General features: G+C 42.1%; 2 protein-coding genes across 8 annotated transcripts in view; both read right to left on the bottom strand.

Moving 5' to 3' along the window:
* MTFR1L (mitochondrial fission regulator 1 like) overlaps positions 1-6,582 on the bottom strand; it is a 28,280-nt gene extending 21,698 nt beyond the window's left edge. For 2 of the 6 annotated variants that reach the window (XM_061597319.1, XM_061597318.1), the window contains exons 1-2: positions 6,189-6,354; positions 2,077-2,433 (exon numbers count right to left, since the gene is read on the bottom strand). The gene's annotated coding sequence lies outside the window, so the exon portion shown is untranslated. Of the gene's footprint in view, positions 1-349; positions 420-683; positions 786-2,076; positions 2,434-6,188; positions 6,355-6,487 lie in introns of those variants that run through there. The other 4 variants (XM_061597316.1, XM_061597315.1, XM_061597314.1 and 1 more) reach the window with 4 other exon arrangements.
* Positions 6,583-9,688: 3,106 nt separating this feature from the next.
* SELENON (selenoprotein N) overlaps positions 9,689-23,431 on the bottom strand; it is a 55,235-nt gene continuing 41,492 nt past the window's right edge. For both annotated transcript variants that reach the window (XM_061597585.1, XM_061597586.1), the window contains 4 exons: positions 22,994-23,099; positions 21,913-22,025; positions 20,137-20,238; positions 9,689-18,864 (listed from right to left, as the gene is read on the bottom strand). In XM_061597585.1, the coding sequence (XP_061453569.1) occupies positions 18,694-18,864; positions 20,137-20,238; positions 21,913-22,025; positions 22,994-23,099 (492 nt within the window). In that variant the 3' untranslated portion in view covers positions 9,689-18,693. The remainder of the gene's footprint in view (positions 18,865-20,136; positions 20,239-21,912; positions 22,026-22,993; positions 23,100-23,431) is intronic.

The following is a 23,431-nucleotide window of genomic DNA, read 5'->3' as shown; positions in this document are numbered from 1 at the left end:
TGGCTATTCCTGAATGAGGATAACATTCAAATAAAAAAGTTGCTTGAATGATGAGAGTTATACTAGCCTTCTGCCCAACAAACGGTCAGCCACCCGTGTAAAGTTCCGGCAGATTATGAACTAGTGGTACCCAAATGCACCTTCCATCAAGATACAACTTAACTATATTTGTCAACACACAAGGTAAACTTAGGCTGCGATCCAGTACACACTTACCTGGGAATGTCCCACTGAACCCAATGGAGCTTACTTCTGAGTAGACATGTACTGGATTGCAACCTGAGTTAGGAAACATGGATCAAGCAGCTCAGGAACTAAAAGGAAAACTAGGAGATTTCTGAAAGTTTACCTCCAGCTTCAGCTTCCTCCTATTGTAACCAACCTACCAAGCATTCCATGCCACACTGAGCATTTACAATCTGTCAAAAGAAGCACAACAGAACAAGGCAGATGCATTTTTATTGTCCGAGTCTGTTAGATTTGGAAGCTGACAGCAGATTTCTTTACAATAGAGGGATGATGAAGGGATGCATGGCCTTTCTTCTATTTAGACCCCCTTTGTCTGGTTAAACTGAGACACGAGGATTAAAGACCCCCAAGAAGATGGTATGTGCTGCTGCAGAAATAAGACCTCTCATGGCACCCTATTCTCTTACATCTCCTTCTCTAAACATGGGACTCACAGGGCAACCAGGAGGAGCTCAGCCATTTCTCATGAGGGAGGAGCTGCTGGCCGATGTCACCACAGATGTATGCAGGACAAGTCAGCAACCCAAACTTTTGTAGCTATTACAGCTTTTATCTGATTGGCTCTATAGAAAGAAAAATCCATTTACTGATCAAGATAGGAAAAACTATAGTTTTAAAAGAGTAAGGGGAACACCAGAGGCTTCCGGTGGAAAATATGTTTGAAAAGCATCTACTTAATTCTGTAAAATAACTATATTCCAGTTTCCTCCTTTTCAGCTACTTGTTTTCATGGTGTCCAATTATGCAGTTTCTAAAATCAAGAGAAGCAAGGTAAAAATCTCCTCGTATATGTGACGTAGGTTTGGAGATTCACCAAATTTCACTATACGCTAGATCATTTTTGCTTTGGAGATCTACCCTAAAAGCATAACCATCTTCCAAAGTGAATGTCTTTGCCTCACCGAAGACAAGACCAATGATGTGGGGCAGAAATTTTTCCAATGCTTAATCTTTTTGCAGAAAAAAATCTGTCTCATAAGTTAATTATTAACAGTGAATGGATGCCAGTTGCAAATAAATATTAGGCAAACTTGGCAGCTGACTACTAAATACAAATAAACAAGCTCAATTTAATCATTCTCTAGGGCAGCCTTTCCCAACCAGTGTGCCTCCAGATGTTGTTGGACCACAACTCCCATCAGCCTCAGCCAGCATTGCCAATGGTCAGGAAAGATGGGAATTGTGGTCCAAGAACATCTGGAGGCACACTGGTTGGGAAAGGCTGCTCTAGGGCATCAGAAAGGTTCCCTATGAAAATTAAGATAATATAAAAATCAATTCCAAATGTTCCAGAAAAACTACATCACTGGACAAGATTAGAGTATGATAAACTATCATATCATACTTTTCACACTTGCTGTGAAAAATTAATAATATGCACACATACAACACAAGCAGCAGGGATCACACATAAGAGGACATTTAGTCCTCATCTCACTGTCACAATTTTTATCTGAAGTGATCGTAAAAGAAACATTGTCCAGATGTTATGTAGCTTCCCAGCTTTGAGCAAAGAGGCACTGTGATGCAAACAAATAACTTTAATGCCTAACAGTGCTAAGTGCTATACAAAAAATATAAATAAAACAGGCCCTGTCCAAAGGCAGGCAATAAAGCAGGTATGGGGAACCTTTGGCCCTCCAGTTGCTGAACTACAACTCCCATCAGTCCCAGCAAGTATGACCTATGGCTGGGGTGATAGGAGTTGTAGTTCAGCAAAGGTTGAGAGTCAGGTAGAAGGGAATTCCGGTTGTAGCAAGCTGCAAGGAGGGGAAAGTAAGCAAGGAAAAGAGAAAGGAATCTTAGGTTTAACTAGAAAATTGGTACCTGTTTCAGTAAGACCTCCCACTATTAATCAATGAACTCCAAGATTCCTCTGTTACATTTGTTATAGTCTTCAGAAGAAAGAAGCCATCAAAGTTACTTCCTCGGCAGCAACAGGTCTGATAAGTTTTAGCAAGCTGAGCCTCCGGTAGCCTCCTCTGTTCTGAAGCAAGGTCAACAGACTGACACACACTGTTAATGGTATCAAGGCTCAGTCAACCAAGGATAACCATGCATGACAGTGAGGAATTCTTTGGCAAGCCACTCAGCCAGAGGCGTTAAGCAGAGTTGTTGCTTATCTATTCCCAGCTCACGTGCTGTTTATGTTGAGCGTAGGCATGTCTCCTCAGGAGCCTGTAGCTAAATGAAGGAAAAGAGAAGCCAAAGAGGGATTTAATAAGGTCAGCAGCAGGAACAGCATATCGGAGATCAGAATATATTGCTGAAGACATTTCAGCTGCTTTCTCAGCTGAAAAGAAATCATAATGCCCTCACATTTAACTCAGTTTACATTGGTGAATGTGGAATGGGGTGTTTCTGATTGCGAGTGGAAAAATTGGCAGAGTTGTGTGCGCCAAGTGCCCTCCAACTTTTGAACATGTTTCCTATAAACATCAATTTTGTATGGATGCCTCTTTGGATACCTAGATGGCTTACATCGATTTATATGTTTAATTTAAGATGGGTATATTGACGGTTATTGTATCCTTAACGTGAGCTGATGGGTTTTTTTTTGTAGCTGTTGTTTTCCCCATCACTCTTTCTTTCCTTCCTTCCTTGTTAAATTTGCTTAAAAAATTAATTAAAAAAGTGTCTTCCAACCTTATGTTTACTGAAGTAGAAACAAGCCCAGCTATAAAGTCTTTTCCAAGAATCAAACTTGTTTTTCAAGAAATCCATGCTCAGCAATGTTATGACAACCAATACAAAGAGACAGTCCCTTTGCTGAGGCTAGCCTAGGGTAGGATAAGGCAACAAGACAACTCTATTTAAAGGAGGCAGGACAATCCAGAAAGTATATTACTAACAAGCATGCAAATGAGAAAATTCAAGAACGAATGAAAAGAAAGTGCTGAGAATGGATTCACAGGTTATTCCCAATGTGCTCTTCATTCTAACATCACAGAACTGTCTGATTGGTCTACCTCCACCTATGTAAACCTCCCCACACACTTTTGGTTCTCAGGAGGTGACTCTGATCTGTGTCCCATCATCATATAAGGTATGACTGATGAGCAAGAGAGGCAGGGCATTCTCAGTGGTGGAATTGAAGTCTGACTAGCCCCATCTCTTTATGTGCCTTTAGGCATCTGTTTTAAAACTTGTTTTAGATGTGCTTTTAAATAATTCACTATGAATAAAACAGCATCTGCCCATGATTGTTGCTCAATGCCTTTTTTGCCTTGCTGATTTTATTGTTTTTGATTGTTGCTCAGGTGTGTGTAATTTTAGGAAAGCTGCCAATTGCCTATATGACTCTGTTTTAGGACATAAAGGTGGGGTATATGAGCTTTAACACATAAATACCTGAAAAAAGGGAAAATCATTGCACCTCCTTAAGATATCCAATGAGTCAGACTCCCCTTGAACTATATTCCTTGCCTTGGGAAGATATTGGCATCTAGTGGCTACATTAGAGGTGTCAAGAATCCTCTTCCCCAACCCCAGGAGTACCCAATGAGGATCTAAGACTGAAATCCTATAACCTTTACCTGGGAGTAAGCCACACTGATCTCAGTGGGGATTACTTACAAGCAGACATATATAAGATTGCACCCTAAAGCAGGTTTTGTGTTGTATGAATAGTAGAGTGGCTAAAGAAAATCAACACCTGGCAATGTGAAAACTCCCCATTGCATACATAATTAACATTATAGTTGTCTATATTTCACAATGTTATGCTCCCAGAATTCCCCTCAGTCAAACTAGCAAAGATAAAGGAGATGTGGTGTCCTCAGCACCTGATCATTCTACTCCAGGAACTCCCAAACCTCTCCATGACAGAGTCTGAAGTATCTTGAGAACTGATGTTACTATATTGGATGCAACTATCAGCTTTCAACAGCCTTGTATTTAAGCACTAGCCTGGCAGCCATAGGCGACAAGGAATTCTATGGAGGTGAGCATCTGAGTAGAGGAATGGAAGACTCTTTCCCTCCAGTGCACCTGGCACAGAACCAGACAGGCTTCCAGAAGTGGAAAGTCCTATCATTCATGTGAAGAAACACAGTAGGTTGCTGGAGAAGGGAGAGAGCCCCTTTGTCATCCCCCAGCAGGCTAGCATACTTTGGCAGGCTAGTAACTCTTTCAGCCAAAGTATAGGTATTGACATTGGCCCGAAATGCACTACACATTTAAAGCCATATTACACCACTTTAAACAGTCAAGGCTTCCCTCAAATAATCCTGGGAACTGTACTTTAAGGGTGCAGAGAGTTGTTAGAAGACCCCTATTCCTCTCACAGAATTACAATTCCCAGAGTTCCCTGGGAAGAAGAATTGATTGTTAAACCACTTGGGGAACTGTAGCTGCCTGAGGAGGATAGAGGTCTTCTAACAACTCTCAGCACCGTAAACAAGCTACAGTTCCTAGGATTCTTTGGGGGAAGCCATGACTGTTTAAAGTGGTATGATACAGCTTTAAATGTGTAGTGCAGATATATATATTTTATATTGTTGTAACCAGTCCTGGGACCTTATGGTGAAGGGTGGGTAAGTAACAACTGCATCAACAGTCTGCTCCCTATAGGAAATATTTAGTAACCTATGAAAAATCCAAAGTCTAAGGACTGGCTACTGTCAATCTTCCCCCTATTACAAATGCTGCTTAACACACAGGCTGCAATCCAATACATGTCTACGCAGAAGTAAGCTTCATTGGGCTTAATAGGACTTACTCCCAGGTAAGTGTGTATTGGTTTGCAGCCATACACACTACCCATCCCTGGTCAATGCATATACCCTTTCCCATCACAGCAACCTCTTTCTCTCACACATACATCTATAGCAGAGGAAAAACGAAAAGAATGATCAAAGGCATCCTAAAGAATAGCATATTTATTATCCCATTAAGGCATTTTACTAACCAATGAATTCCACTAAGCATAGCAAAGCCTATTGTTCAGTAAACAGGCATAAAGTACTTCTGTTAAAATGTTTTTTGCTACAAAGGACTACAGTTACAATAGCTTTAAAACAGGGATAGGGAACCTGTGGCCCTCCAAATACAGTTAGACTACAACTCCCATTAGCCCTGTCTATTGGCTGTGTCAGCTAAGTCTGAAGGGAGATGGAGTCCAGGATCACCTGGAGGGTCACAGTTTCCCTAGCACTGTTTTACACAAGACATAATGCGGGAGAAGGCAGTGAACAAAAAAGAGCATTAGATGTCTCTGTATAACAGATACCCTTCTGCAATTTGTGTAGAAAATACTAGCGCTTAAATACTGGATCCAAAACCTACTCCTCACATAAGCCCCTAATTTAGGAGTTAAGAGTGGGGTGGGGAGAGGAGAGAATAAACTCTCCATAGTAAGGATAAAGAATCTGGCACAGCCCTCTGAAAAACCCCTGCAATCCTAACCCCGCTATCCTGGTAGTAGTCCCCACTGAATTCAGTAGGGCTTATTTCTCTGAGTAGTCATGGTTAGGATTGCACTGTCACACTTTTATGATGGCATGAGCTTTTCGTGCACTACGGTCCACTTCATCAGATACATTTGAAGAAGCCAGATTGTAGCCCACCAGAATAATTAGCCTTAAAGATGCACCACAAGCCTTTTCTTTTATTATTTGTTTGGAGCAGACTAAAGCAGCGACCCCTCTGTCTCCACAGACCACTCTCTCAACGTGGCGAAGACGAAAGCACTCTGCACCCGCTCAGGAGCCCTACCTTCTATCCTGACTTCACACAACTTCCTGAGGCCTGTAGCCTTAAGGGAGAAAGGATACCAAGTAGGTGGAGTGGGCCAGAGCCGCCCCCTCCTCTGCTATGACACATTAAAATCCATCCCCGCAACTACTCCGCCTCTGCCTCCATTCACACGTTCTCCTGGCACGCCTCTTTTGTTTCTGGCGCGGCAACAACAACGCGCCTCTCCTTCCATCTCTTCTTACCCTTCCCTGGCGGCAGTCCCTGGGGTATCCCACCGGAGCTCACTGCGTCGCCTCAGGCTGAGCGGGTCGACCCGGACACGGAAAAACAAACAAGAAACGCCTGTGATGCGCCGCCGCCGCTTCCCAGCAACCCCGCGTCGCCCTTCCGTTCGGAAGCGGTAGCAGCAGCGCCCACCCATCGGCCCCCTTTTGCGCATGCGCTTCGTGCGGAAAAAGAGACCCCCCCCCCAATAACTCCCTTTCCTCCTTTTCTGGGCGGCCATCCAAGAAAGGGCGGAAAACGATTTCTCCTTTCCTACCTCCTCAGGCATAAGCAGCATCGAAAGAGGCTGACAGGACAGGAGCGTTCCTCCCCCCCTTTATGCGGCCTTTTTCTAGATTACAATTATGCCTCCTGATCAGCGGCCGTTTGCTCTGTGAATATTTTAACTGGGTTTTTAACAATTTATTATTGCATATACATTCCACCTTTCCTCCAAGGAGCTCAGGGTGGTGTATATGGTTCTCCGTTTTATCCTCGCAACAAGCCTGCGAGGTAGGCTAGGCTGAGAGACACTGACCAATGGTCACCCAGTGAGCTTCATGTCTGAGACGGGATTGGAACCCTGGTCGGCCAGGTCCTAGTCAGGCACTCTAACCACTGTGCCACACTGACGCTCTTTGAGGAGGCTTGTGCCGTGAGCCTTTTGAGGTGCCACAAGACTGCTGGTTTTACAAAAGGAGATAGGGAAAAAAATAGGGTGTTGTGGTGCCTGAAAGTGAAAGACTGCAATCCCATACCCATTTAAACCAGGATTAATAAAATTCATAGGATTTACCTCTGAGAAGACATATATAGGATTACACTGTAACAGCTGCTTTCAAAGAATTCTGCTCTTGCAAATACTTTGCCTTGTAATTAAGAGTGAAAGCGAATCTCTTACAAATAGACTTTTTATAGCACTTTTTAAAAGGGTGCAAGAGAGCATTTGTTACCTTTTGTGTTTGCTGCAAGAGGACTAGACCTCTGGTATAGTTCCCAAGATTCTCCATAATAGGGCTTTAAATGTATGGCTGTAATACATACGGTATAATAGTGCTTTAAATGTATGGCAGGGATGTGACCTAAGTATCTGGATGAGGCCATCTATATCTTGTTTCTAATGCACATGCAAGTAAACCCATGCACATTAACACTAAGTCAACAGGTGGCATAGTGCACAATTTCCATATCACATGGTTGATTCATTTTTAACTTTCAATACCATATTACATAGAACAATTATATATTTTTCTAGTCTATAGCAAAGAAACATTCTCATTACCTTTGAATTAGTGTGGGGCAGTCTGTTGTGGAGTACTTTAGTACAGAATAGCGGAACAGCTTCAGCAATGTGCCGTGGGCTGGGGGTGCCTGGCTCATGCAATGACATTAAGAACACAAGAGTCTGCTGGGTCAGAGCAATGACCCACCTAGTCCAGCATCCTATTCATAGTGGTCAGCCAGATGCACAGGGAGCCCACAGCAGAACTCGAGTGCAACAGCATTTCTTCCTGCTTGTGATTCTTATCTACTGGCATTCAGAGGCATACTGCCTCCGACAGGGGAGGTAGAGAATAAGGGTTTATGTAGCATTTCCTTTACTGGGCAATGTAACTTCACCAAGATGTCAGCTGGATCCACATATCTGCTTTATCACCGCTATCACATGACCCAATATGTCAACAACAATGTTGGTTACATTTACCTACACATCTTCCAAGAGGATATAAGCATCATCTGCCAACAATGGCCTTCTGCATAGGGCAAACAGGTCACTCTACATTAAAGAATAAACAGACACAAAACTGACATCAGAAATGGCAATATTCAGAAGCCAGTGATGGAGTATTTTAGCTTTCTAGGACATTCTGTAAATCACCTTAAAGTAACCATCCTGGAGCAAAGATACATCAAAGGGAGACTTGCAAAGTGAAACGCTGAATTACAATACATAAAGAGTTTCAGTGCTATCACTTGTGGATTGAACTGAGACAAAAGATTTTTAGCACATTACATGTTTTAATTGGCTCGCCAATGCCAGAATGTCTGTGTCATCAAAAACTGTTTTGTGAATTACCACTGCTTGGTACCTAACAATCATTGTACTTTTCTGCATTTCATTTCTCCCTCATCTTACTTTTTTTTAACAGTCCTCCCACCCAACCATGTATATATGTACCTGCAATTCAGTATAATACTTCAAGCATCTGATGAAGTGGAGTGTCGTCCACAAAAAACTTATGCTACAATACATTGTCTTTGAGGTGCTGCAAGACTCTTTGTTGTTTTCACCATCTTTGTTACTTTCTGTGTTATAAATCAGAGCGATTTGGGTATGGGATGATATATAAATGTAATAAATAAATAAATAAATTGCAAGAGAACAAATGGGACCAGCAACAAAAGGTTGCATGAAGTGTTCAGTGTCCTCTTCCATGATACTCCATTCCATTCCCTCCCACCCAGTTTTCCTTCCCCAACCCAGTCAGCATTCCATAGCCACAGAGTATACTTAGCCCACTTTCGGTGCTTTCCCCCTTAAATCCCCCGTCTAATTTTTTTTGTTTCTCCAAGCCTGCTGATACCTCTCTGTGTTTGGGCAGTGCCGTTTCATCTACATAAGTGACAGCACTCATGCTTGAACACTGGAAACAGAGGGAATCCTACTGGTCTTTGTTGTGAGTCCAAAGCTGTGTTCATTTGGTCCATTCAACTTTGTAAGACTTACTCCTTACTAAACATGTATAGGATTTGGCTGCACAGCTGAAAAACAGGGTTGCCACTTCAGTACAAAAGCCATTGCACAGATGTAGGTTTTCCTATCCTGCCTTGAAGTGATGAAGCCACTTTTCTTCTATTTTTTGTAGAATGTAGATTAATCTATACATGCAGTAAACAGAGGTCAGAACAAGGTTGTAGAGTTCTAGTAGAGTGGGCTTTTCCACTTCAGACTGAGGATAGGCAATACTAGTACTGAGTGCTCCCTTAAGGAAATAAAACAACTCCCTGCAAATAGAAATTAGTACAGCAAGGGGCAAACTGATGTGCTAATTGCTTACATGAGCATTAAAAAAGGCATCCTGCAGTCTGAAGTACAGCCCACTGTACCATTTCAACATTTTACTGCCTTATTCCACGTGCATGTAAAGACCGAACCTCAAATTCATGGCAGAGTTGCAAAGGAGACCAGATTGTTGGAGGAGTGCGTGGGTCAGTGTGGGAGTCTCATTGCATCTGCGGAGCGTCTTGCTGCCTCTGAACAATTAAACTGGTGAATAATGCTGGTGAGACACTTGCACAAGACTCTGGAAATATGTAACAGCCCCCAAGGAATTTATTAAAAGCTCTGATGCCACTCACATATACATTCTTCACTGTATGCTAAAATGTTGGCCTTGCCATTCCCTTTTTACTTTTCAAAGTATATTACCACTGTATCAAAATATAAAGCACATACACAAGCATTTAGGTTTTCCCATTTTTTATTACTGAAAAACAGTGACCTAAGCTGCAACAGGCAGCAATACTAAAGACATTCCATACAAGAATATACTCATGTAGTTTTGCTAAAACATTAAACTAATTCTAGCAGAACTGGATGGCATGTTTCTACAGATAGACAGTGAAATTGTATTTGGATATTTAAACATGTAGTCTTTCCTCAAATAAAAAAGAAGTCTGTTATAGGGACACAGATTTCTTTACGCTATACTGAATAATCATCATAATCAAATACACCAGTTCAATTTCAAAGTGACCAGAATACATTCGGGATTTTTTGGCGGGCAGGAGCGAGTAGTGCCACAGGATAAGACAATAAATATATGCATTATAAGCTGGTTAGTTAAAAAAATAACAGTTCAAAAATAAGTACTGACCACATATTTTCTGTATTTTAAGTAATCCTTAAAACCTCTTCTATAACAATACAAAAGACTACCCAGCAATGTTCTTTTAATATAATTTATGATAGTAAAACTGATTATATCTGCAACATTCTCAATGTAATAGAGAACGTACAGTTTTGGAGAAAGCTCATGTCTTAACATGAACAATCTCTATACAGTAAATGCTTAGCAAAAAAACAAAAATGAAAAACACATTTTTAAAACTAACCATTTAAAAAAGAAGATAACAAAATGACAAGTGGTTCTTTTTCTCCATCAGACAACTGTCGAATATCAGGCATGACCCACTCTTGATTTAAGGTCATACCGTCACAAAGTACAGATGGACAGGGAGAAAAAGCAACACCACCTTATTCAATTTGCCTCTCTTTGGAGTTATCAAAATATCTATAAAATTCTTGAAATATAGAGATAATATGAAAAACTTGGCACTTTTTTTTAATTTAAAAAGTAAGACACAACATTTGTTTGAAGTCCATGGCTTGAAAACTAGATTAGAGTAGCCAGGTGCAGAACAAGGATAAGGGTCCTGAACCTTTCATAGTTGCGCAGAGGAGGGAACTGTCATAAACTGTGGCTTGCATGACAATCTATACCTGCTGAAATTCTCTCTACTACACAATAAAGTTGCAGGAGCCCTGTCCTATTTTGCACCTGACCACCCTAGAAGAGTTGAAATGGTGAGACAGGTGTGCCTGTTAGGATTTGTCAGTGCAATTCTATACATGTCTACTCAGAAGTTAAGTCCCAATGTGTTTAATAAGACTCACTCCTAGGTAAATTTATTATAAAAAATATTTTAGGGTCAAAACCCTTCTAACAATGAGTATAGCAGCCTTCGCCAACCTGGTGCCCTTTAGCTTTTTTGGACTACCATCAGCCCCAGGCAGCACTGGGGGTGATGTGGGTTGTAGCCCAAAACAGCTAGAAGACACCTGGTTGGTGAAAGCTGGCACATAAAGTTGTAGCCATAAAGGCCTTTCTAGACAGAATGTCCTTTCTCAAAGACACACTAGATTGCTTTCAGTTGCCAGGAGTTTATTTGCACAAATGAAGAGGGTAAGGGCTAACCTTGTGTAGAGGAGAAAGGAAGTTCCTATCCCCCGTTGCTGGTTATGACATGAGAATTGTATAGGAAGAGCACCTGAAGGCTCCAATAAAAATGCAACATTATTTTAAAATAGCAAAAGCTAAGGAGATTTCAAAACTTGTACAAGCAGGGTTGAAGTTGGGGATAAGGACTTGTGTCTTGCAGCAATGTCAGAAATACCATCCAAGAGATGCCTGAGAAATTAGCCTAACCACCATCCCTCAATCTAAGCTGGGGCAGAAATGACTTCTAGCAGTTAGGAATGCTGGGAAATTCCTCCGCAAAAGGAATCAATTGCTAGGGCAATGCCACCTGTGGCCATTAGTAAATGCCTGCACCACCCACCACCCTACAGGATCCTTAAACACCCTGACTATCAGAGCAAAGGCGTATCAATCTGTTATGAGAGTTGTGGAAGTGCCTGAACACTATATTTCATTTATCCTTCATGTATAAGTTTAATCTGGCCATGATCAATTAATTTTTATTTCAAATTAAGACAGGAGAGGATAAAGCACTACAAATCAAGAGGAGGTGCTTTGTCATTTACATTTGTGGAGATTAAAAACAATGAATGTCATTCCAACAGAAATTGGCTCAATAAAAACAGGGGCCTTACTTGCTCATTTTAATTTTTATGCTCCATTATTTTAATATGTATTCTATTCCTTTAATATCCTGTGTGTTAATGGACTCCACTGTCACAGAACATTATGAGGGTCACTATTACATAGGACTGAATGATAACATGTAAGAGAGGTGGTAGCAACAGACAGATCTATAATAGTCCAAAGACAAGCTCCGGTTCAGACATAGCATACTTTAACACAGATCTGGGGAACCTGTAGCCCTCTATCTAGATCAGCCTTCTCCAACCTGGTGCCTTTCAGGTATTTTGGACTACATCTCCCATCATCCCTGACTGCTGGCCATGCTGGCTGCAGCTGATGGGGATTAGAGTCCAACAACATCTGGAGGGCCACAGGTTTCCCTTTCCTGCTTAACAAAAGGGTTAGGTGAATTAATCGAATGGATAGATCTATCAGGAACTATCAGCCACACACACACACAAAAGGAACCTCCATGTTTGGCCATAGATTATTTCAACATGAGAAGCTGGGACAGACAATGGGAGAGGGTTGTTGCATTCAAACTCTGCTTATGAGCTTCTTGGAGACACCTGGCTGGCCACAGGATTCTGGACTAGATGGTGTGATCTAGCACAGCTATTCTTATGATCTCACACCTCCACTTATTAGTTCCTGGTTTTAAAAAACAAAAATGTTAAGGATTCCTACTTTATAATGTTGCAGTTTTAACGGAGCAAAATATTATCCAAACTAGGAAATTTTGCTCTCTGAAGTGTAGCCCAAACAGCCTCCTCCTCTGGCTAGGGTCAGCAACAAAAGACTTGCCACACCATTCAGACACCAATTCTTGCCTCCATCTACCTCTTGCTTTTGATGACACCTGAAGCAGGTTACTTCATGCGGCTGCATAGGAGGACTAGTCCTTTCTCCAAAGACTTTGGAATGTGGAATCAAACCAGCCAGCCGTGATGACATGGCTCTCTATGAAATCAGAACACCTAAACCCAGCTGAAAGAATTATCCTTGCATAGCTCACTTGTGTGCAAGGATAGGAGAGACCAACAGGGCCATCTTGAAAGATGTGAACAAATTTTACTGGTCTTAGGAAGCTACTTGGCAAGAGTAAGAACATAAAGGGAAACAGCAAATCTCATTTATGGTATATTTATACCTTAACTGGGTTCTACAGACACAAAAACATCAAGGAAGAGGAATGATATGTGGAACTACTGGGTTGAACAGGTTAAGTAATCATTTCTGAAAAGTTTGATATAAGCAACCGATCAGATACACTAATTTGCTACATAAGTTCCTATGCCTTCAGTCTTGGGGATTTCAACATTTATGAGATCGGTTGAAGAGAGAAGAGAAGGAAGGGAAGGCTGTATAGTGGGAATTGTCTGCAATGACTCAGGTCTAAATTAGAACTGACAGCAGACAATCCATTTTTAAAACTGAATACCAGAGGGAGCAGGATTGGATCAGAACCATGGCTCTAGGAGAGGTGGGTTAACCTTTCTCACTGTGCCATTTTCCCGATAAATAATGCCCCCATATACCATTTGTTCCATAGAAAAAAATTATAAGTGCCAAAGGGGAAGGGAAATCAATGAATGGGATACAAATACTAGCTCCAGAAGACTGATTTTGCTCAGAACCACAGCAGAGGAGGAATGTGTTAAATCCACCTTCGTGCCTGCTGTGGCCCTGATAATTATCAACTGCTGCCCAATCATCTGATGCCGTTTTCATTTTTTAAAAAACTGCAAAAGAGTTTTAACATTACATCTAGTTTGGTGCCAAGAAACATCTAACGCTCACACACAACTGCACGCTGAAGTTCTGCTACAAAACTAACAGAAGAATTCATCCTTTGGAGTTTTGCTAATCTTAGCACTTTCCTGTTCAGTTTGTTTTCTTTTGCAAGGAATTCTTTATTTAGCTTTCAGAGATCTTGGTAATCTAATCAAAGGAGTAGTGCAAGATTTAAAACACCAAACACTTTTCTGATCAAATGCCTAAGCAGTTGAGTCTATTAATTTACATAGCAATCCTACAGATATCTAATCAAACAATGAGGCTTACTCAGAGAATTCAGAGATCATCTAAACTGTTGGAAATCCCAGCCTTTTCAAACAAGAAATGCTGATGTTTAGCTATTAGCTCACTTTCCAATCATGAAGAAAAGCTGAAGAAGGTACTTCAAGAATAACACTGTTCAGGGATATGAATACTGCTTGCAAGCACCATAAAAAAAAAAGACCACCCTGCTGAACTGAATTCTGCTTTGTATTTCAATCATGTCAGTCACTGATAAACACAACTCCCACACAAGAGTTATTTGTAAAATTAATGATGGGAAATAGAATGTGAAATAGGGAAACCGGAAGAAAAGAGCAAGCCTAAAAAGCCATTATTAAAGTCTGGCCCATTAAATGAAATCTGAAACAGGCTGCTCTTCCAGGAACAGAAAACACTGTCAGGCTCTTATCTGGCTGTGCCAAGTGGCTGCTTTTGATTGTTTCTCACTGGTGGCCTCTTTGCTCTACCAGCTTGAAAGAGCACCACAATCCAAGTGCCAGAAATAATAACTGAAAAAAATTAGAAGAGGGAAGAAGAAAATATTTTATTTTAAAATGAAAGAGAGGCCAGAAAAGTGCAACTCTTTCCCATCGCAGGTCCTCCCTTTGCCCAACCCCCTGCACAAATTTTAACTTTACAAGTTCACATCAAGGACTTTAAAACTATATATAATGATCTCAATGCTTCTTTTAAAGGAAGATTTTACACACACTACAGGTTTTGCAAGCGGCTGTAAAAATACTGCTGGGAAATATCAACATGTTCCAATCTTGCTGCAGCCAAAAAATATGAGAAACAATAAGTGTTTCACGGGTGAAGGAGAACTATGGCAACTTCACACAATCTTGACCAAAGACTGCTTTCTCTAAACTGCAATTCCCTACTCCAAGTGATGGGTTTCCATTTCCAGATTTATATCTCGCTCGCTCTCCCCCCTACCTTAGGCTATTTACTTGTCTGTATCAGTACAAGTAAATACTTGTACTGATTTTACAGTACATCAGTACGTTTACATCAGTGCTTTTCAAATCTTCTAGCTTCAGGGAGCCCTTCTCACAGCAACTGATCTCCGAGTTACCCCTGCACATCTGCCTGTACCTCTTCCCCTGCCCCATTGTTGAGGAGGCTGGGAAGTGTTCTAAGGCAGTAGAGACTGGGGGGTCCAATTTTAGTAGGGGAGTGAACCTGCTCTGGGTTTCTGTCCGAATTTTCAAGGAGCTGTCCACAGTGCCGAACCTATTTATGCTTCAGCACCTTGGACAGCTCCTTGAAAGTTTGGACTAAAACCTGGAGAGGATTCACTGTCCCACTGACATTGGAGCCACCAATCTCCCCTGTTCTAGGGCACACCCAGTTCATGCAAGGAAATATTAAGTCTGTTGGGCCTCACCACAGTCCCTGCCTGAACTGTGGCCTAGCCTACACTCAGCCTGTGTGTCTGTGAACTGCTCAGGAAGATAGCTTGGGCACTACTATCCTGTCTCTCAAGACTGCTTCCCCACTATTACTGATTTTCAAACTGAGGAACCCTAGATAAACTTCCATGGATTTTTCCACACCATACATTAAAAGTACATACAATGCACATTTAAAGCACATGAAGTCCCCCAAAGAATCATGGAAACTGTAGTTTGTTAAGGTTGCTGGAAATCTGTAGCTTTTTGAGGGGGAAACCACTGTTCCCAGAATTCTTTGGGGGAAGTCATGTGATTTAAATGCATGTTGGATGTGCTCTACATGTGTGGCATGGATCTGCCTTAAAGATCAGTTTGAAAATCATTATCTTACATTAATATAAATCTGGAAGATCTGCCTTCAGCCTTTAGGAGGGCTTGCATGCACAGAGTACTTTTTGCCTTGCTTGTGGGATAAACTGCACAAAATGAGGACTTCTTTTCTAAGCCTCATAGCTGAACTGAGGTCTCAGTCCTTCACATAAAAGTCCATTCCTGGTTAGTTTTCTTCATTTCAGCAGCCTAAATATCATTTAGCTGTTGCTATTGTTCAACAAATGGGTGTCGGGAACCTTTGCTGATGTACTGCAAATCACCCTGAGATACAGCAGAAGACCCCAATCTACCTTCTGCCCATACCTATATTAGAGTGCCTTCTTTGTACTGGGAAAAATGGGAAGTGCAAGGGATTAACACAGGACATCAGTTAATGAAACAAACGGACATGTTTCTTTCTTTTGTTGATTCAAGAGAAAACATCCTCTTCCCCCAGAAACTGACAAATTTGGTGGTAAACATGGGGATGTCACAATACATGCATGCATCATGTGGCAGGGAGGTCATTGCCAATTTCAGCACCTTGCCATGCATACCTGTATGATACATGCAGGTGGAAAACATTTGCTTGCCACAAGCATGTATCACCATTTTACAGGAACGTGTAAAACATTTTGCACATAACCATAAAAAAGAACATGTGAAGCATCTGCTACTGCCTGGATTAATTTTCCTTTTCTCCAGCATAGCTGCTATTGTCCAGCTATTTCATCCCTGCTTTCTATCTGTCTGCCTGTTTATCATCACTCTTGTGCTGCTCTCCATAGGTGGGAAGGGGTGTGTTCCTGAACTGTTTGTCTGGACTGCAGTTCTCAGACAGGGGGGCATGGCCATAGCTCAGGGCTAGAGCATCTGCTTTACTTGTAGAAGAACCAAGGCTCAATCTGCAGCATTTCCAGATAGGGCTGGGAATGTCCCGTTTGAAATCTTGGGACAGCTGCTGCCAGTCAGTGTAAACAATACTGACCTAGACAAACCAATGGACTGACCAGTATGAGGTGGCTTCCTATAACATTCCATGGAAGGAGGAGATCCCAGAATGGAACAGGAAGCCTTCTGAAACCCCTCACTCTAACCGAGACTTGATGACCCTCATTGACCCACATTACGTAGGAAGTTGTCTTTATACCAGTTTACACTACTTGACCAGCCTGCTCAGTGCAGTCTACTCTGACTGGCAGCAGGTCTCAAGGGTCTCAGGAATAGGTCTTTCTCATCACCTATCATCCAAAATCCTTTTTTTTCCTGGAGAAACCAGACATTGAACAGTTCAATTTGAACCTGCCACCTGCATGAAAAGCATGTGCATGGTGTTCCTTCTCCAATTTGTCAGAATGATATTATCCCATTGCCCCAACCTGGCTCAGGAAGGAAGGAAGCACAAGAATGTTGTCTAATTATAGTTCCCTACGTGTTGTTTTAGGAGGGGCACGAGAAGCATCCAGCTCTTTCCCTTTTCTAGATGTTGGATCTGTAGCCCAGTCCACAGATCCTGCACACAACTACACATGAGCATCACATGTTCCACTGCAGAACAGATAGTTGGTGAAGGGTTAGGAACGACCACAGGTTAAGGATAACTTCAAAAGAGGTGGTGGTGAGAGTTCAGGAAATTCCAGAAGCGCTGCCAGGAGACATCAGAGCAAGTGGCTGAATGAACATTGATCTAATTCTTGTGTCATATTGTATGATTTTGTTGCTGTTGCCAAATACAAACAATTTGAAAAACAGGCAGGAAGATAAATGTGGATGGTGTCATATGGCAAAGGGAAAAAAGCACCCTTGGGCTAAATAGCCTCATTTGGAGGACATTCCATAGGCTAAGAGAAATTCCAAGGTTATGGGAATGGTGACCATGTGACTATGACTTGGAACAAACTCTCTGGTGGAAAACAAAATCAGCTATGCATGTAAAACTACCCTTAAATACCATTTGAATTTGGACAGTGGCATGATCATTGTGAATGCAATCTACTACTATGGTTATGTACTTTAAAAAAGAACATATATTTTCTTGACTAAGGTGAGCCTGAACAATCAACATCTGGAAGTCCCAGGATCAAAACTGCCCCTCTCCCCCTCCCCCCAATAGCCAGACATAAAAAGAGCATCTGCAGAGCCTTTAGTGGCCTTAGGTAACAATGCTAAAATGTTACAGTGAAAGATGCCATCTGTATAATAGCACCCATCAGTGAAAGTGTAGCAAATACAGAGGCCCTGCCTTGGGGAAGAACCACTGCTCAGTGATAGAGCTTTGCATGAAGAAGGTTCCCAGGTCCAATTCCTGGCATCTCCAGGTAGGGTTGTGAATGTCCCCTTGTCTAAAACCCTGGAGAGACGCTGCTAGTCAATGTAGACAATACTGAGCAAGGTACAAGGCAACTTCCTATGCTTATGCTCAATACCACCCATGTAGGCCTCAAAGGAAGGTCCTACCCACAGTCTGCTTAAGTCATCTGAGGCTACATGATGCTTTGTAACGCAGCAGTTCTAACATGTGAAGCCTTAGCTATGTAAGAGCAGTTCAGGGCAATGAATGGGATCAGACACCAGAGCTGAAGCAAAAAGACGGTATCCCATGGATGGGTCAACCCAGAAATGACCATACTTGTTACTAAGGGGAGCAGCACCAATTCAGACTTTACGTGAGATGCAACCTGTTGACTTCGCACACCACACCCTGGGAACCATGGTCCCATCTCAGACCATTCTGCCGCTCGGTTCCTAGTCTTTAGTGTTGGCTGCCTGATTATCTGCTTCACAGGTGTGCTGCCACTTGCCAATAAGCAGGAGAAATGCAAGCTCAGTTCCTTCAAAAATAATTCCTGAAAACAATTTGTGTAATTGCAGGTATTAACTAGCTTTGCATTTTCGAGGGACACTTGCTAGTATAGAACTCTTTCACTCAAGTGCAGCACTTTTACCATTCAATACTGGGTCGTGCCTGAGCTCCGGGAGTGACAGAAACAAGAACCCTTGTATCTTTGGTGATCAATAAGTAGGGCATTGATTTGATTCTGCATTTAAGCCTGCAGGAATGCTTTGGCTCTCTGAAGTCCTTCTTTCAGGAACTGGAGGTAGGTTGCTGTTGAGGGATCTTCAAAACTGGCAGAGAAACTAAAGATGCTGCTCTCGACTTCTTCGGGCTTCATAGAAGTAATATCCAAGAAGAAATTGGCATTGATGTGATGGACCTGGGAAATGAAGGACTGTGCTTAGGAAGACAAAATTTCAATCCCCACACGCATTTTCTTTTCTCCTAGTAGCCAATGCAGATGGATGGAAGTTGATGTCTACCTTGCCTTGCCTTGGGTTCCCAAAGAGCAGGATGTTTTACATCAGGAGTGGGGAACCTTTGGCGCTCCAGATGCTGCTGAACTACAACTCCCATCAGCCCCAGCATGGACAGTGGCCAGGGATGAGGGAGTTGTAGTTCAGCAACATCTGGAGGGGCCAGAGGTTCCCCATCCCTGCCCTATACCATTTAAATCTAGCATCTGCTGCTTCCGCCAGAAGGCAAAGGCGGTTGATGGCAGATTGAGTGGCATACCGCAACTTCAAACTGGTGGTTGCCGTTGACGATGACAAAAACAGGGCTCCTCCCTCTTTTCCTCTTCGGGAGCCACAGAGCAAGGTGAACCAGCTCTTTAGCCCCACTTGCCTGTAGTGGCTGGTGATAAAATGGAGTCTGCTCTCTTGTCTAGCTGGTGCAAATACACACATTCCTTTCTCAAATACCCTCCCCCAATAAAACAAATTTGGAGGATAACATGCGAACTAGCTCTGAGTGTTTATAGAATTTGGGAGCAGAAGGTCAAACGTGGGGTATAAGGGATTCTTTAGGGACCCAGAAAAATGCCCAGAAGTAGCCTAAGCGGAGTAAAAGTGTGAGGCCTAACAAAATCCTTCATGGCTGCCTGATCAGGTTGGGGGGGGGGCTGGGTCACAATTAAAAAAATCTGTTTTAGAACTACTCCAGATTTAGATATGGTACAAGTTTTAGAAAAACATGGAGTGGACTTTTAAATATTACAAGATGTAGTATAAAACTCTTTCCTAAACCTTCAGTCTTATCTCCTTCCTTCCCCCAAAAATAACATTTGGCCAGGTTCCTAGATAGCACTGGGTACTCACTGAAATATACTGTGTGTGTTAAGAGCCACAATTTATGAACCTATTGACTTTTTGCAGAACCTGCTTTCTGAGCTTTTGAAAAGAAAAAAACCACTCTTGTCACTACAAAATGCCCTGAGCTTACGGCATCCCTCTGTAAATGCTTTGCTTAGTGTAAGTTCTTTGTATTGCTCCAAAATGAGAACGTGTTTCAGCTCCAAGAGGCAGCTCTTAAATGCTTAGCTGCTGTTGCTAGTATATCAGAGGGAGATGACTGCTATCCAATAGAGATCACCAATTAAAAAAAGAGACACAGACAAGAAGGAATTGACAAGGAAAAAACGGAGCCCTACCACAGTTCCATTGGGCAGACAGATCATTATCTCCACGGGAAAGTTATATTTTTCAAGGTGCAGGTCTGCAAGTTTGCTGTTGATCTCATTCTCTCTCTTAGCCTGTGGAAAATAAGTCTGTCTTAAACTTCTTTCATTTGTAAAAAGCACTTACATAACCTGACATTGGGGTCAAATCCAATCAAATAATAGTTTAAAAATGAGATATCACATATAATGTAAGTCCAATTTAATGTAAAAGTATTAAATTAGATAATGGATGACTGTTTAGAGTAGAGGGCACACAGCTATTCTGGGGTGGTATATGAGGCAAATGTCCCCCAATATTAATTCCTATGCCGTGTCTCAGAATTCTGATATTCATACATTTTCCCCTTCAATTCAAAATTTCCAGGAGTTTTTGAATAAAACAAAAAAAGACTGAATGACTAACATCTTATTGTTACATAACTTCACTACCGCACTATTAATATTCAACATATTTATTACATTTATATCCCACCTTTCCTCCAAGGAGCTCAAGGTGGTGTACAAACATGGTTCTCTCCCCTCCCAATTTTATTCTCATAACAACCCTGTGAGGTAGGCTAGGTTAGGAGACAGCGATTGGCCCACGCTCACCTAGTGGGGTTCATGGCTGAGCAGGGATCTGAACCCTGGTTGCCAGGTCCCAGTCCAACACTCTAACCACTACACCACACTGGTTCTCGGGGTAGTTGAAGTACTATTGGATAGTTTAGCTTCCACAGTACTTTGGATCTGCCATACGTCACACACCCTTCAATTTATTTTAACAGGAATCTAAATTAATCAGTCCCATGACCCTTCTGGTGGACCCTCAAAATTAAACATACAAACACAGAACTGAGCTGGATGGATGCTGAAACACTACAAAAAAGTCAGCCTCCTTGAGTATCGAGCAGGACAGGTTAGGGGTCAAAATTCTACATGTTGGCTTTGTTTTTAAATGCTCCTGCGGAGTCAAGGGCATAAGGAGAGTTAAACAAATAGATCTCAAAATCTGCCAGGCCACTAACCCTGGGGAGACATTCACTCTGTATCTTGGGTCATCACACCATGCACTTAAAGCACATGGTTTCCTCCAAAGAATCCTGGGAATTATAGTTTGTTATGAGAGCTTGGGGGGGGACTACAATTCCCAGAATTCTTTGGGGGAAAACCATGACTCTTCAAGCACTATAAATATATTTTAAATGTATGGTGTGGATGTGACCTTAAAAATAAGACCATAAGGAAATAAGATGTGATTAGGACTGCAACTTTTACACTGATAGGCTAGTTAGTTTGAAATCTAGTGGATTAATCAGTGAGAAATTTAAACAGGTCAAGTTAAAAATTAAGGAGACATTTGTTTGTCATTTATTCTTTGATACGTTATTGAAAAGAAAGAGAAAGAAGTAGGCAGGCAGGCCTGGAACTGTGGGAGGCTCTTCCCACCAAATGGCATCCCCTCCCCCAAATTATCCGAATACGAAACAAGTGAGAGGAGTAGCAAATCCCTCAATAACTTTTGCCACCACTGAAGAAGAAAGAAATATCAAATATGACATTTCTTTCTACCAAGGAGAGGTAGCTTAGCTTTTAAAAGTGTAACCAAATGGAAGTTCTTCAGTCAGTGACAACCCTAGTTTCTTGGCATGTCCAGAAGGGGCACTGGTGAGGAAGCTTGTGGTGCCCTGATGCGCCCATTCTGGATTTGCCACCATTGCCCTGTGAAGACAGCCCAGCTCAAAGCAGGTGCAGCTGAACACTTACCTGTAAATCCTCCAGCTCCTTCACCAATGACCAGGTACTGATGAAACTTTCATTTAGGAAAGTGAGGATGGGCGAACTTTCCAGGACTGTTTCCCGGAGAGTTCGCCCTGAACCTGCTCAGAGACAGAAAAGAAAAAGGGTAAGTGAAATGTCAGGTGAATTTAAGCTTATGACAATTGAGGTGCAGAATTCTGAGACTTTATATGTAAAACAGTGATGGGGTTTTGTTTCCTCACTGGACATTTCCACCTCAAAGGAAAACTGAGAGGTTTCACCCCTTACCTCCTCCCGGGTAGAACACTGTGTGTGTTGGGGGGGGGGGAGAGACCAATCTAGCCCCACCCACGGGCTAGAGAAGGTGCAGCTGCAGGGAGCTTGTGTCATCCCAGAATGAACACTTGTAAGAACTTTGTAACTAAGAACTAGTCCTGAATTTACTTTCTTCCTCTCCCCTCCCAATCCATTTTCCTTTTGTATCATGTATTTTCGATTGCAAGCCTGAGGGCAGGGACCATCTTATTAATGATTCCAGTAAACAGCTCTGGCCTAGCACTTGGGAGAAAATGTTCCCTCAGAGAATAAAATCTCATCTACAGGTGGTATCAGATTCTCCTTTCTGTATTATACCACCTACAGGCGGGACTTTATTTCCTGAGGGAACATTTCCTCCAGCTCCTAGGTAAAGATACCCAATTTGGCTCCACTGATTTTTTTTTTTGCCGTAGCACACCAACAATATATTATCCCTCCCTCTATTTATATAAGGACTGCCTAGTTTCTCTTTATTCTTGCTCTCTCCACCCACCAAAGGAACCTGTGGATTTCACCCAGTGATGGAGACAAAAGTAAATAGCAGCCGGTTGTTATATTTGCAAAGGTGTTGCATTTGTGCTTCTGAAGGCCCCTCCATTCTGTAACATGTCATTGATTGTTAAGTCCCAGTAAGGGGACTCCTCATCAGAGGAAGACCAGGAGGCATCGGTTTCGGACTCAGCCCTGGCTCACACTGCACCTGAGGGTGAATGGCCAGGCTCCTACGATGAGGTCCAGGACATGGTCTGATGCGAAATACACCTCTTACCTCAGCATGACTGATCATCCAGGGCGCCCCACAACAGTATGGAGTGTACCAGTTTACTCTCAGATTTCGCTCTCTCAAAAGCTTCCGTAAAGGGAAAATAGGAAACCTGAGAACAGAAGAAGTAATAAAAAAGGTTGAAACCAAATCTATTAACAGAAAGAGGAGAAGGGGTTTTTTTTGGAGGGGGGGAGTGTGCTTCATATTATTAATTTTCTTATGTATTGCACAAGTGAAAAAATGTTAATATTTTCCTATTTTAAAATGTTTGCAATATAGGTACCTATAGCAGAGGGATCCTGATTGGCAGTGACTCCCTATGAATTACCAGTATGGAAAAGCATGTATTTTCCCCATACAATGTGTAACAGCCAGGGTGGTGTAATGGTTAGGGTGCTGGGCTATGGTCTGGGACAACAGATTTGAATCTCCACTCAGCCA

Source organism: Rhineura floridana, chromosome 15, assembly GCF_030035675.1.
Source record: "Rhineura floridana isolate rRhiFlo1 chromosome 15, rRhiFlo1.hap2, whole genome shotgun sequence".
Lineage (NCBI taxonomy): Eukaryota > Metazoa > Chordata > Lepidosauria > Squamata > Rhineuridae > Rhineura > Rhineura floridana.
This window is presented reverse-complemented; position numbering and strand designations above follow the sequence as displayed.